This window comes from Crassostrea angulata, chromosome 5, assembly GCF_025612915.1.
Source record: "Crassostrea angulata isolate pt1a10 chromosome 5, ASM2561291v2, whole genome shotgun sequence".
NCBI classification, from domain to species: Eukaryota; Metazoa; Mollusca; class Bivalvia; order Ostreida; family Ostreidae; genus Magallana; species Magallana angulata.
The window spans coordinates 39,011,206-39,027,324 of NC_069115.1; the positions used below are offsets into that span (position 1 = coordinate 39,011,206).

Sequence of the window (16,119 nt, forward strand, 5' to 3'; positions counted from 1 at the left end):
AATGCAAATTACTTAAACCCTTTTTGACAAGTTTCATCTTGCTGTGTCTTCGATTAACTGAATAACGCCACTTGTCTACGCTATTTTGGGACAACCCTTGTAGATATAGATGTATGTACACATAGCCTGAATTAAAAGAAGTAAACAGATGACTTATTTACATCATTGAAATAAGAAATTAAGGTAGTTCCTATGCTCGGCACTAAATGACCTCAATCATTAAAAGCTTAGTTTTAGATGATAGATATACATCCAGCAATACATATAGATAAGAAACGATAGGAAAATACATATGTTTACATGCTATTTTTGTATTGTTCTCACATCTATATCTCAGACAGGTTTACCCCTTACAAAAAATATTGACAATGATGAAAGTTGCCAGATGCCCGTTTTTCCAAAACAGAAGTAACCAATTTTGGGGAAATTCAAGCTGGATATACAAAATAGAGTGTAAGCATTAATTTAAACCACATCACATCATTATTTTTGCGCAAATTGTTGCAAGTAAGTACGCTTTATTGACCTAATGTATACAAAATAATGCAATGCATATATCATGTTTGGTCATTTCTAAGATGACCTGGACTCAACCTAAATCTAGGGGATTTTTATATAAAATGACTTCTTTGCCTATGACCTATTTTTGTATTCTTATGAAGCAGAGTTTATTAAACACGTGTACGTAAAAAAACCCCACTTGTTGTGGCTTTTAACTCAACAATCAGGTATATTGACGACGTATTATCAATTACCAATTGTTATTTCCATACTAACGTCGACTCGATATATCCAAGTGAACTTGAAATAAAAGATACCACTGAGTCTGCGTCATCAGTTTTATATTTGGATATATTACTGGAAATGGACATTGATGGTGCAACCTAACAACAAACCTTTATGATAAACGCGATGACTTCAATTTTTCTATAGTCAACTTTCCTTACTTATGTAGCAATATACCTTCATCATCTGCTTATGGTGTTCTTGTCTCTCAGTTAATTCGACACATAAGGGTATGCTCTTCGTATGAACAGTTTCTAAGGTGAGACAAGCTACTGACAAACAAGTTGATAAAACAGGACTATCAACAGTCTCGTTTGAAGTCATCTTTTCGTAAGTTCTATGGTCGATACAACGACCTTGTCAGCAAATACAATCTTCCTCTGGGTCGCATTTGACGTTTTTCATGCTAATTGTCAGACCATAATTAAACACCTAATTGTCTACGGACTTTCCCAGTTTTCCCCCGATTACGAGCACACGGCGGGTGTGATGCTCACTCCTCCATGGCACCTGATCCTATCTCTATCTTTTTAGAAGTCCGTCTTGCTCTGCTTTGAATTTGTATTTCGTTTTATCGATTTTTGAGATGGTTGACAGTTTGTTATTGTCATTTCTCATTTCTTCTTAAAAAAGATTTTGTGAAATAAATCATGTGTTGACGGATTACTCGTCACGCTGTAAGCTCTAAACTAAGTTGACACTCAAGAAAAATTCCTGAAAAATTACAATTTGCTACAGTTTTCTGTTGAGGTGTTTCAACAGTGTCAAATAAATATCGTTTTAACATTATTTAGTCGTCAAAAAGCGTCTCTCTGTAAATCTTAACCCATTTTAGTGAATGAAAAAAAGTAATCTTTGAAGGGGGGGGGGGGAGGGGAGGAGGAGGGTCAAAACAAAGGAGATATAAGCGTGTATCGGAGTTCCTGGTTAATCAGAAATTTTGTTTTTCATTATTTTAACAAAATCGAGTGTCTAAAAATTAATAATTTTCTATCTCTCATAAAAATCATACAATATCCTTTTAATTGCTTATTATTGCCATTGTTTACAGCAGCGATTTCGAGCAAAATCAATACCGGATACCTAAAAGTTAAAACGGTATGTAAAAGTCGAAACAATATTGTAAAAACCGCATTATGAGGTAGTGCAACTACTTAATATTATTATTTGCTAAAACTGTTAACAAACTCATTAACTTTGTACAACGTTAATATCTAGTTTGAGGAATTTTCACTTCTTCCAGATCAACACAATAGAGATGAGAAAATTCGCTAGAAGTCAATCATACATGTAGGAGTTTCGTTTAGTAGCTAGATAAATATATCCACACCATGGGTCAATATCTAATACCGTATATACCTGTCCACTTTTTATCACTCATAATAAACTTAGGTTGTTCAAATACTAATACAACCGCCAATTGAGGGATATAAAATCAAATCATTCTAAACACGTAATTTTTTCGTATGTATTTAAATTTGTAAATGCTCTTATACATATGTTTTAAAATACTTGGTTGTTTTCACGACAGACATCTAGTAGCCAACCGTAAAGATATAATACAATACTGCAATATCTTCTGTCTGGCTCAAGCATAGTTTACCTGTCAGTGCAGGTGCGTTGCCGTGAGTCCCAGGGAGAACTGCATCCATCTCTTGTCCCCCAACCAATTCACAGTGGTCTTTTCCCACTCCCGAACCATCACCGATGTTAAGAAATTTATCTGTTAAATTTCCTCCCAGAAAAATCTGGTACCTGTCATCAATTTTTAAAGGAAAAAGAAAGGGGAAATTATCCAAGATGTAAATATACAATATTCAATTTAAATGATATGAAGCTGTACCTGCCCTTAAAATAGGCTGTTTTTGATGGTGATACATAATCTGATAATAATGTAATCCTATTTATGTTTCACGAGTTCTATTCTCATTAATTTCAATTGCTCTAAAAGTACCATGTTTTTAAGTCGCAATGATACATATTAATGTTGACTCTCTGTTCACTTTGAAAAATAATGCAACCATTTTTTTTTATAGAAATTTGAATGGGTTATGCCTCTTGTTTGAAGATTGACGGTAAATACATATGTTGGTGAGGTACTGACATGATTTTAAACAAATTGTAATTATACAATTACAGAAAAATAATAAAAATTTAAAATTAAAATTAAAAAAACATAGAACAAAACAAAACAAAAGGAGTACCTAAACCAATAACTAGTAAAACAAAATAAAAAACAAGAAAAAACAAAATGATAACAAAATAAAATAAAATCCCTAGCGTTGCTTTCAATAGTTTACCTTGTTGAATTGCAAAGTTCTACTCCGACAATAGGAGCGGAAGTATATTTGGTCTTCATGACGTATCTCTTCCCGCCTGTACATCCGTTCCACGCAGTATCATGGACAAAGCTATACTCATACCAACACGATGTCGAAGTGTTGAAACAGGCTAAAAGGTGGATCAGATTAAATTAATTTCTATACAATGTTTCATATGTCTGATGTTCCAACGATCTAATTTAAATATTTTATTTTGGCTTACGAGGTTCTGGCTGTGTTGGAATAGTAATTCCACATTCGTACCATGAATTGCACTTATAAGATGTCGATTTACCAATGGTTCCAACCGTGAAAGGTTCACCCCAGTTAGAACGCTTATATCCTAAAGAAATAAAACTATTCCGCTTCAGAGACATATCATATTATCATTTTGGCAATGAATTCTCTTTTTTAAAAGAAACTTCCTGTCTCAAAGTACCCGTAACAGTTGGAGCTGTTGAATAATCATTTGCCATTATAGCCTCTGTTTGGTATCCGCCCACAAGTTCACAGTGATCCGCCCCTGAACCATTACCATCACCAACGCTGAGAAACTTATCCGTAAAAGCGGATCCCAAAAATATCTTGTACCTAAAAAATGATTTGATTTGAACATATGTTTATTGCACATAATTAAAATTGGGGTTAGGCACAAGTTCCAAAACTTTGACCGCTCTCTCCCAATACACAGATATAATACAATTGAAATTGATGTGTACACGACATAAATAAAGGTCAATTGATATAATGGCAGTTTACATATACACTCAACAAAACTTCTTAGTGTTAACCCTAATGAATAGACGGACTTATAAACAATGAAATTAAAAATTAAGAAATTTTCAACATTTCGTAACTGAATAGATTTTTCGTCAAACAAAAATGAAACAAGACAACAACGATTGAAATTAATTTCCGGTAACGAAACGTGAAAACACTGTATTTTTCTGCTCGTGTTTAAATAAGATTGACAATGTTTTGTGATTTATATTAGTCTTTAGTGATAGTTTAAAACGAAAAACACTTAACACGGCCAAAATATGATCATGGAGAAAACAACCTCTGAGCTCTGAGCAGAATTTAACCAAATCAGAAGTGTTTATGATAAATAGCAAAGGTCAAGGTCTCGGGTTGCAACCTGAGGTCAAGGTCAATGCATCTTTCTTAACTATTTGAAAGTTAAGTGTAAACCAGTCACATCAACGAAAAGACAAATGAATATCCTTAATTGATATAGTAAATACATTTTACTGGGTGAACACAAGTTTTGTTGAGTGTATGCAATCAACATGTATATAATAAACAATGGTGAACATATAGTTTTAAGTTAAATCTTCCTATTTTTCTGCTGTAGTTATAAATTAATGTAAATAAATGTTTTTATTGTCACCTTTATATATAGACTAAAGCAGATTAAGAAAACATCTTAGAAACATTTCAGCAAAAATGCAATTATTGGACGAAATTCGAAAACACTGCATAAGTGTGTGCTGGAACTTATTATGAAGTACTGCAAGGAAGATTCAATCCATCAATTAGTCCTTTTTAGGGAATTAGAGAAATCGTATCAGTCTTGCAATTTGCGACTTGTTCTTTCTATATTCTTTCAGCTGTAAGAATTTGGTCATTTTGAGTTTTGAAAGGAATCCATTAAGGACATGGAAGAATAAATAAGTGTCAAAAATAGGTAACCAGGGATCTACATATGACAGAGGACTTGGTAAAACATTGTTTACTATGTAAAACATTGACCTGATCATGTCTAGCATCGACGATTGACCGAATTCCTAGACAGGCAATAACAAGAAATGTTACCTAAAAATAACAGCTATTTACTAGTACAGTAATGCTTTTATAAAAGTTTGTCTTAACATGAAAAAAAGAAATTTTCTTTGCGTAGTAAACAAGACACCACTTTTGTTTTTGATAATGGATCCACAGCTCAGTCCTCCAATATACTTTTTTCCAAAATGGATGTCACATATTTTTATACGGAATTATCGAGGAAAATGACAACCAAAAAAAAGACACCTCCTCAAGGAAAATGATCCCACACTGTCAACTACTTGCAAACTATCAAAAACTGTTACCTGGTGCAGCAAACATTTATAATTTACCAATTTGTAAACAATTTACCTGGACTCGTCGAAATCCCACAAAACAAGCTCGATTAGACTATTTTCTCATATCTGAAGAGTTAATGTCAATTTTAGGAAATGTTAAGATTATTCCAGGTTATAGAACAGATCACTCAATAATTAATATTGAATTTAAGATCAATGATTTCGAACGAGGTAGAGGATTCTGGAGATTCAATAACTCTTTGTTAAGAGACAAAGAATATATATTGAAAATCAAAGAAATTATTAATGACACAGTTTTTGAATATACAAGGCCTCCATACGTGCCAGGGCCTGATGCGGAATTATATATCCGCAAAGATTTATTCTTAGATGTATTGCTAATGAAAATCAGAAGCTTATCCATATATTATTCATCACTTAAAGCTAAAGAAAGAAAAAATAAGAAAAAAGATTTTATCATTCAGATTAAAGCTCTACAAGAAATGTATGACATGTGTCCTTCACAACTTTATTCAGATTTATTAAATGAACTTCAAACAGAGTTGGAAGATATAAGAAAATATGAACTTAATGGACTACTAATAAGAAGTCATTGCAAATGGATAGAGGAAGGAGAAAAACCTACTAAATATTTTGCTGCACTTGAAAAAAGAAACTATATAAATAAAAACATATCTAAGCTAATAAATGACAAAGGAGTAGAGATCAATAATCAAAATGAAATCTTACATGAAGTAAAAAAAAATTTATAAGTCATTGTATGAGAATAAAGATCATTTACTTGATGAGGTAAATCTTCAAGAAGTAATTATGGAAAAGGATGTAAAAAAAGTTACAGAACGTATGAGAAATAAATTAGAATTAGAAATAACTAAAAAGGAAACATTAGAGGCATTAAAAATATTTAAAAATGATAAATCACCAGGAACAGATGGATTTACAGCAGAATTTTTTAAATTTTTTTGGTCTGATATTGGATCTTATATATTTAATTCCTTTAAATGTAGTCTTGATTCTGGTATCCTTTCTCACTCACAAACACAAGGAATCATTTCAATCCTACCAAAAGGACAAAAACCCAGAGAATATCTTAAAAATTGGAGGCCAATTTCACTTCTTAATGTAACCTATAAGTTATTATCAAGTGTCCTGGCTAGCCGTATGAAGCCCATTCTTGTTGACATAATCCACGAAAATCAAAAAGGTTTTTTAGCAGGGAGATATATCGGGGAGAATTCCAGACTACTTTATGATATTATACAATACTGCAATGAAACTAATACCCCAGGTCTAATTCTCATACTTGATTTTGAAAAGGCATTTGACTCAGTCTCTTGGAAATTTATTTCTAAAGTTTTAACATTTTTTAATTTTGGTAAGAATTTCCAAAATGCAATAAGAACTTTATTTAATAATGCAAAACTTTGTGTGATACAAAATGGTATATTTTCAGAATTTTTTAATATGGGCAGGGGATGTAGACAAGGTAGACAATCTCACCATATATTTTTATACTTTGTGCGGAAATAATGGGCCTTATGATAAGAAACAATATATTAATTGAAGGGATTAGTGTAATGAACAAAGAATATAAATTACTACAATACGCAGATGACACAGTGTTATTATTTAAAGGTTCGAAAAATTCAATTAAGTCAGCACTTTCTTTGGTTAATGAATATGCAAAATACTCGGGACTTAAACCTAATTATGATAAAACTAAGTGTGTAAAAATAGGACCCTTATCAAACCAATCAAATGAATATTTCAAGGATTTTGAAAAAGTTAACTGGTCTCAGGAACCATTTACAGTTTTAGGCATTACTTATTGTGTAAACTTAGATAATACATATATGTACGAGTTAAACTTTAAACCAAAAATCAATGAAATGAAACTATCAATAAGCGCATGGTCTAGAAGAATGCTATCTACAGTAGGACGTATCACAGTAATTAAAAATTTGATTCTTCCAAAAATTACGCATCTCTTAATAAGTCTTCCTAATCCTCCAAGAAAACATATAAAGGAAATTGAAACAATTTTTTATAATTACATATGGAATTCAAAAACATCAAGAGTAGCCAAAAGTAGCATTATTCAAAGTTATGAAAAGGGTGGGCTAAGAATGATATGTCTTGATTCTTTTTGCAAAAGCTTGAAAATCACCTGGATTCGTAGATTTTTTAATGATGCTTGTCAGTCAAGTTGGAAAGACTTGATAATAAGTACTTTTCCAAATATTTTAAATATGACAATTGTTGGAAGACAAATACTATATCAACTGTCAAAAACTTGTAAAAATCTATTTTGGAAAGATGTTTTTTTGTCATTTTTTGAACTTAGAAAATGTACTGACGGTGAATTATCTATTTCAAGCCTGATATGGTTTAATGAGTCTATATGTATTAATAACAAATATGTCTTTTATAAGCAATGGTTTTTAAAAGGTGTACATCAAATACTACATTTTTTCAACAATGATGGTACAATAATGAAATACGAACAATTCTGTAACCAATATGATATTAAACCTCCGTTTACACATTTTTTAGGAATTGTAGATTGTATTAAAAAGTTACGGTTAAACTATGATACAGAAATTATTCTTGAAAATATTCCATATTATCCAGAATTTTTACGGATAATTAGGAAAAATAAACAAGGCTCAAGAGACTTTTATGACATTTTTATTGATGAGAAATGGAAAAAACCAAAATCAGAATTGAAATGGGAAAAGGAACTAGACATGAATGTAAATAGCATATGGTGGAAAAGACAAAACTTATTGTTTTTCAAAATAACTAACGACGTACAATTAAGATGGTTTCAATACAGGATTGTACATCAAATTATTGCGACTAATACTTATTTACGTAAGATAGGAATAGTTGAATCGGAGTTATGTACATTTTGTAGATGTAATGCAGAAACTATTTGTCATCTTTTTTGGGAATGTGAATATGTGAGTGAAATCTGGGATAATGGATAATCTACTAGTTTGGATGAAGGAAGAATTTGAATTAGATATACCATTAAACAAAAAAGATGTTATATTTGGTAGATACTACAAATATTATAACATTTTCAATATAATAATATGTATTGTAAAGAGACATATATATAGAAACAGGAGTAGAAAAGAATTACCCTCCTTTACTGGAATCAAACGTGAAATACTTTATTATTACAAATGTGAAAAATTTATTTACATGAAAAATTGTGAATTAGAGCAATTTCATGTAAGATGGGCGAGGCTGTCCTTTAATAATGATTGTTGATTTTAAGCCTTTTGCCCCTAAAATCTTAGATATTACCAAGTACTTTATTTTTGTTTATTGTAAAATGCTGATTTTGTACTTGATTATGATGTAGAGTAATGTGCATATACATGCAACTGAATGAGTGGGTGTATGAATGATGCTATTTGTAAAAACACCCTGTTTCAAAATTTTTTCAGTATATATAATGTTAACTTATAGACTCCAAGGCTCCCCAACCTCGGCTATAAGAATACTTCTACATGTTCTGGGGTAATAAAAACAGTTGTTATAAAAAAAATAAATTTGTAAACAGTGTGACTTCGGGCCGCGCGTATTTTTTTGTTTAAACAGAGCTAGTACAGTTAGAATAATATTCTTGAAAGACACAATAGTATCCACCTGTCTATATTCTGTCCCACACATATTTATGCAGCACATTTTCTAATCGCGAGTATGTTATGGCTTCCCACAGCGATGTGTAGAAAGTCACTTGTCTGTACTTCACACAATATGACGTCATAATCAACTTTGACATCACGATCTACATTCCTTTTGATAGTTCTCAGGGAATGTATCGTAACGTTAAAATTGAATTAGATTAAAACAGTTTACCGTAAAAAAACCTGTTTGTTTTCTTTACATAGATGCTGCCGTTTATGCTAGATGTACAGAATTCATTCATATCAAATATCAGTATTAAATAATCTGTAGATTTAAAGCTTCATTTAAAGTAAAAGTCTATTCATGAATTAGTGGTTTAGAGACTCCCCCTGTTATGTGTAAACACCTGAATAAAGAAATGTTAATACATGAAAAAAAAAAACCCAGCTTGGCGCCGTCGAGGGATAATATTACAGTTTTTGAATATTTTAGATAAAATTAGTAGAGAATACGGGTATCAATGAAAAACGTGCTTGGGAAACCTATGGATTTATCCTAATTTTATTTAAATAGCATTTAATTAGGAAAATCTGCCTTATTTCGGTGATTTGGCGAAATGTTTTAACAATATCTTTTATAAAGAAAATATCTATTTGAAGCCCAAGCAAGAACTTCAAAGTGTATGACATTACAAAGGATTTTTCTTATAAAATATTTCTGATTTAAAGCCATTAATCACCTATGCCGATGCAATTTAATCAGACAATATGCAATGTTAGAAAATGCACGTCACGTGACAGCAAAGTACATATGACGTCAAAAAATGCATCAAATATTATGTGTGACAGTTGTCAATATATGATTTAAAAAATCTAACAAATTCTCCTAGTCAAACTATTTCGTTGATTTAAAGAATATCGTTCCCGGACACCTTAACATTGCTGCGATATTATTATATGTTTTTAAATACCCCAGGGTTCAACCGATCTTTATTGAATAGTATAAAAAATCCAAAGATTTCAAATTTCTTTTCTCTTGCTTGACGTGTTTCAAAAAACGGTTAAAAATAAATATCTACGAGGATTTTGCATTGCAAAATACATTGCGAGTGACTTTCAAATAGATAAACGGTGTCAACATATCATGGATGGACTTTTTTAGAGCAATTGTGTAAAGAGTACCTGGTTATAGTAAATCTTAAATAAATAATAAATGCTGATCGAAGATAATAAGAGATTATTTCTAAAAGCGTTGGTAAGGGGTTGGGGCTCATTTACTGGTTTATACCCGCCTTGATTATGATCACACGAACATCAAAACACACGCGCTAAGTAAAGAAACTTTCTAAATATTTATAACAAGCGTCTGAGGGCTTCTATCATATCTAATGTGTCCTTTTAGCTCATTAAAACTTTTTATTTTTTTAAACTTTTCACAACGAAATTGATGTTGCTGTGTGCACCTTTCCCTGTAATGATTGGCGTCAAACAAGGCTGCTATATACTAGGTTTATTTTTCTTATTGTAATAGACTATGATATACAACAGACAGTCAAAAGAAGAGAGAACAGGGATCCGATAGCATTATAAAACAATGCTTGAAAACATTGACTTTGCGGATGACATTGCCCTACTGACATCAACAATGAACCATCATCAGTTCCAGACAATAAAACTTAAAGACAAGTCAGCAAAGGGTGGGATGAAGGTTAAATGCTTAGTATTGCAAAGTGCTGAAGCCAATCAGCAAGAGTGAAGTCAGTCTGACAGTCGAAAGAGGGAAGAGTGGAATTTGCACCAATGTCACTTAAACGGTGGAGGTACGGTACCACTGACATCAGGAGAAGGAAACTGATAATTGATGTATCCTTTAGGAGGTTAGCCAACATCCTGAAAGCCACGGGTATCAGCAGAAAGACCAAAGTCTCCGTCTTAAAGAGCCTAGTCCTGCCTGTTTTGTAATTTGAATATAAAACTTGGCAACTAACCAAGACGAAGGAAAAGAGAAATGTTACATTTCAGACCAAGTGTTAGAAGGATTGTGAGGTCAGGTGGCGGTAACATATCCAAAACATAAAAGTTCTGAAGATGGAATGAGCCAAAAAAATCAATTGCAAGGTGAAGAGCAGGAGATGGAACAGGATTGATCACATAACAGGGAAGGATCTAGAAGATTACTGTGCTGTAGCCCTCGGTCGGGCAACTTAGGAAAGAAAACATGGTGGCAGATGGTGGATGATGCAGGCTGGAGCTCCTGAAACGCTCCACGCTGTGCTGCCTTAGACCGGCCCATTGGAGGAATGATGTTTCAGTCTTCTGTTTTACTCCTGGCAGGGAGAGAATCATGCAGTTAAGTGTATAAGTATTCGCTGTGTGTAATATTAAGAATCCTGTTATAGGAAAGAAACATCGTCGATGTAAAATCTTGCAAGCCAAGCTAAAATATATGTGTAAAAATGTTCATTCGACAGAACAAAGAATGTACTATATTTTCATCATGCTCAGATGTCGTTAATCACAAGCTAATGGCAAATTGCTCGTATGAAGGAATACTGAAGTGTGTATTTAATTTGGTAGCCAGGGACTAATCTAAAACAGATGGCATGGGGAACAGTTGTTCTGACACACTCATGCTGAACATTTACGATCGACCAAATTACGAGACAGGCCGTGTGTCACATGAAAACTATTTATATTGAACTAGTAAAGTGGAAACTAGTGAAGTGGAAAACGGCATCATACAGTCCATCGTAAATAAATATAACCTTTTGGCATAGTATATCAGATACCTGTTATACTTTGATGTCTGATTAAAGAACATGGTGTGTCAGGTCACCTCCGGTCTTCCGGACTTTTTCTAAGTCATTATTGCGGATTTACTGGGGATGGAAACGACTTTTGGATTAACTTTAGTATGATGTAAATATAATCACTTTACTGTTATTTACTCTGATATGTTTGCATAAAGGTGGGTCATTTCATATTTCACTGTGATGGAATGCTCTTCCTATCATAATCTTTACGCTGCCGAGGGTAATATAAATTGGTCAAATATACATTTGTCAAATGTATCTGTTTACGGTAAAACAAGCAGAAATAGAATCCCCGTAAAAAGCTAAAAACAATTAGTAGGATAATTGAATACTGGAAAATCTCTTCTGACACAAATAGTGCGGTTCTAAACTTGTTAATAGTAAAACCAAATGCCTAAATTGATTGGTTAATCACCTGGTAGGACTACATAGAACCACGCCCACGTACGGGGCGGAAGGATACTGAGTTCTCCGGACATAACGGGTTCCCCCGGTACATCCGTCCCACGTGTTGTCGTAAGTGAAGTTATACTGGAACCAACATGAAGCCGGTGTTTTGAAGCAATCTAAAGAAACAAATAAAATATTTAAATAAAGCCCGTCAGAAGTCGATTAATTTTATCATGTTTAAACAATTTAATAAATTAATACTTAATTAGATGCAACACAAACCTGATTTAAAAAATATTATCAACTAAAAATAAACAATATTTTCAAACCACCATATTCTATTTGATTACTTTTATCGACTTCGCTATGTATGAATTTTAAATTGAGTGGGGTTTTATATAATGGATAAAGACATTTAGAAATAAAATTAAAAAAAAATGTATGCAATATAGTTATATCGATATAATTTGTTTGTTTTAAATAACGTAAAGTCACAAAATATAAAACAAAAATATAAAACTAGAAGTTAATTATATTTTATATAGTGACAAGACAACAACACGAAGGAAAATAAAAATGTTGCATATTGTATGACACAGCGAGCAAAGCAATAGGCTGTGTTTAACTTTCTTATAATTGCTGCAGGTTGGTGATGCGATTATCAGATTTAGGTTATTCTTAAATATTTACAATTTCAACCGTCTTTGTTTGTGTAAGCATTACGAGAGTAATTTTAAAGCCTATAGCCCATTAATTTTATGAAAGATGAGCGACACAAAATTGTAATAATTTTGGTCAAAACTTTGTCAAATCTATCATTCAGCCCTTCGGCCTTTCTTAGGTTTGACCACGCCCCGACCAAAAGTATCACCTCATATTAATCAAAAAATGATTCCTTATTACTTAATTTAAAAAAAACGACACAAAGTCTGATTAGGTTTTATTCAATGAAAGAAAATAGAAATTGCTAGCTGGCTATTATATTTTTTTGTCGTCTTTAATTTATTCCATTTCGCTTCGTATTTATGCAAGTGCAGGTGAATGTAAATACTGCAGCGTGACGTATATCATGAACAAGCGGCCTAGTCTTTCAGTGAGGCCCGGTGCCTTCAATAACTTAATTAATTGTAAAATATTTTTTAAAAATGCACTCTCTATGAATGCATATTTTTGACTATAAACATCATTTAACATCAAATTCTATCTATTTCTAATTTTAGACAGCAGTTGCAATCATGCGGCACTTTAATCAATGTCAAAAACATCGGTTTGTTTACACACGTAATATGGATTGAGTTTAACATTTTGTAAGCTGATAGGTGTTGATTAAGAATGCGTGATATCCACAGTATAATAATATTTCTTATATTTCTTCTTATATGCATTGTCATTATCGAAATTTAAAATGCTATCTTTGAGTACAACTAATAATGATAAACTATCATGCAAACAAAACACCAATAATTTGTCAAATTAACAGAAAGGTAAATCACTTGGTTTTTACCAGGTATATCTAGGCATAAAGAAGCAGAAGATGTCCAAGTTCCATTCCCTCTGCATTTAGAGGTCAAGACAACTGAAGTATCCGAGTTGCACGTGTAATTTAGGACAGTTCCGACCTTGGTGGATGTGACCTTGACCCCAGTGGAATTGGTGTCAGGGTGATCAATAGGACAATCTAAAATATAGCTCTAATTAAGTTTTTAGTTTTTTAATGTTGAGTTAAAATAAGATTCCATAAACCAGTTTAGAGTATTCTAGCATTTCATGTTTATTGAATCAATGGTAAAGCAGCGTGTATGAGTGTTCAAATATTTCCGATTTCCTTTTCATTTTTCTAACATCAATAAAAGTACAATTAATTTATTAGGCATGGTTCCAGGTTTTAATTATGAGCGATGGTTTATATTATCAAATTGTTTTCAAATTTTCAAAAAAAGTTCTTATTGTTTATGATCATACAGTAGAACATCGTAGTTTATATCATTAGTTTACCACACAAATACAGAATACATGTTTGGTATATAAATGTATTTTGTAAAAAAATTATTTACAAGAATTAAAGATAACGGAAATGTTAATTCTGGGGGTATGAACAGAAGTCAGGATATACTTTTTTTTAAAATTCTGAAATATGTTAATATGTAAACATTGCTATCATTGTTACATTTAAGTACATGTAAATCTTCATATGTTACCCGGGATTGCCTATTGTCAGAATGCATTATTGTTGGAAATTTTATAATATATTTTCCCAAGGCAATACCAATATCGCGGAAAAGTAGTTTGAATATGATTTCCATATGCTTGAAATATTTGCTTTTATTTTATTCATGACATATATATTTTTCATTCTTATAACAATATTTTCCATTTTTTGATTTCAGAAATATTACACGCTAAGAATAAGATAAACAAAAGTATATTTTTATCAGAATATTATGTAAACCTGATTTGACGCATTTAGGTCCAGTTGCTGTGCTGACAGAACTACTTCTAGCTGGACAGGACGCAATTTTTGAGTCAAAATACTCCTGAATAAGAAGTAAAAAAAAGGTATACTGCTAAAACTCCCGTAAACTTTAAACTTTATGACGAAATGATATATAAATTTCTCTATAATGCATTTTGTACACATATTTTTAAAAAGTTATATTAGTTTGAAGTAAATATCACCTGTGGAATTTCATTCCTTCCAATGTAGATAAAGTCAGGATCAGACGCCATGCTAGACGGGTTTGTTGAGACGTCACTATGTGACAACTCACATTCTAATCGTTTTCGGTTGAAATTTAGCGAAGCACAAAAACGTCTTTTCGAACATTCTCTAACACACATGACCATTCCAATCGGAGAAATCTTTTCCATGATAAATCCAGATAATCGTGACTCCGGTGTAAAAAGCTCATAAAGTCCTGCTACAGAGCCGTTTATTGAGAGAAGAACAAATATGGTTTTTAAAATTGCAGTCATATTTCTCAAATGGGGTTTATCAAACCAATGTAGCATTTAATAAGAGTCCTTAAAAACTAAAATCTAATCGTTATATACGAAGAAAAAAAGGCGTTTATAAAGTTTTGCAGCCATCATTGATTAGTTCTAGACCACTGAGAATCATGATTGATAGGCCAAAAATCTATTTAAAGCAAAACTAATAACTGATAATTGATTTACAGAGAGTCATTATCAATATGCGTATATTGATTAAATAAATGAAAGAACAGACAAACAATTGAATGTTAGGATTACGTCTAATAAAAAAACCCCGAACAAACAAATGTAAATAATAAAACTAAAAATTTAAACCTTCGTGAATAATAAAAGCTTATATTTTCTTTATACTTATAACCTGAAAATATTACAGTTAAAAAAAACCCGTGTTATATGAATACATTTTACACCAATTTTTAATTATGACTTAAATTATTGAAATATGTTTTTCTATTTAATTACAGGTGCAAAAAAGTATATAAATAATCACATTTCCCCCGGAGGAAATGACTCAAAAGACATACAGTTTTCACTGAGGAGGGTCTCACTCTTAATACATGTACTGGTTTAATTGTGTGTAAGAAAACATAGTTGCTATTATATTGTTCTTTAAAAGAAACATTACAGTTAACCCCTGGGGCCCGTTTCTCAAAAACGCATACGTCCAGGCGTAAGCTTAGTCCGGACTAAATTGGGGACTAAACCTCAAACCAGACTAAGTTGCGTTTCACAAAAAGGCGGAAGCTTAGTCGGGACTAAATTTGGGTTTAATTATACGCCTGCCAATGGGTAGGCGTAAGTCCTTAGTCTGTGCACAAAATGGCGAGTGTTTTGTTTCTAAGGCAAAATAAACACAGAATTTTAATTTTTGGTTGTTTTACTGGTTATTAGGGAAAACATCCACATTTATTAAAATACTTGTACATGTACGTATTACTTAAAAAATACCTATTGTTCGATAACTGTGTTTATTTCTAAATAAATTAAGATTTAAACAATTTGAAAAATAATGGGTTTAAACGTATGTAATATACATTACTACTCGTTAATGAAATTTATCTAAAATACAAAGAATTAAAAATCGGTATACCCC

General features: G+C 31.9%; 1 protein-coding gene across 1 annotated transcript in view; it reads right to left on the reverse strand.

The window, feature by feature from the left end:
• Nucleotides 1-15,044, reverse strand: part of LOC128185758 (uncharacterized) — a 31,126-nt gene extending 16,082 nt beyond the window's left edge. The window contains exons 1-8 of the mRNA XM_052855418.1: nucleotides 14,712-15,044; nucleotides 14,485-14,569; nucleotides 13,540-13,713; nucleotides 12,061-12,211; nucleotides 3,547-3,698; nucleotides 3,331-3,450; nucleotides 3,087-3,237; nucleotides 2,390-2,541 (exon numbers count right to left, since the gene is read on the reverse strand). Coding sequence (XP_052711378.1) covers nucleotides 2,390-2,541; nucleotides 3,087-3,237; nucleotides 3,331-3,450; nucleotides 3,547-3,698; nucleotides 12,061-12,211; nucleotides 13,540-13,713; nucleotides 14,485-14,569; nucleotides 14,712-15,044 — 1,318 coding nt within the window. The remainder of the gene's footprint in view (nucleotides 1-2,389; nucleotides 2,542-3,086; nucleotides 3,238-3,330; nucleotides 3,451-3,546; nucleotides 3,699-12,060; nucleotides 12,212-13,539; nucleotides 13,714-14,484; nucleotides 14,570-14,711) is intronic.
• Nucleotides 15,045-16,119: the final 1,075 nt, after the last annotated feature.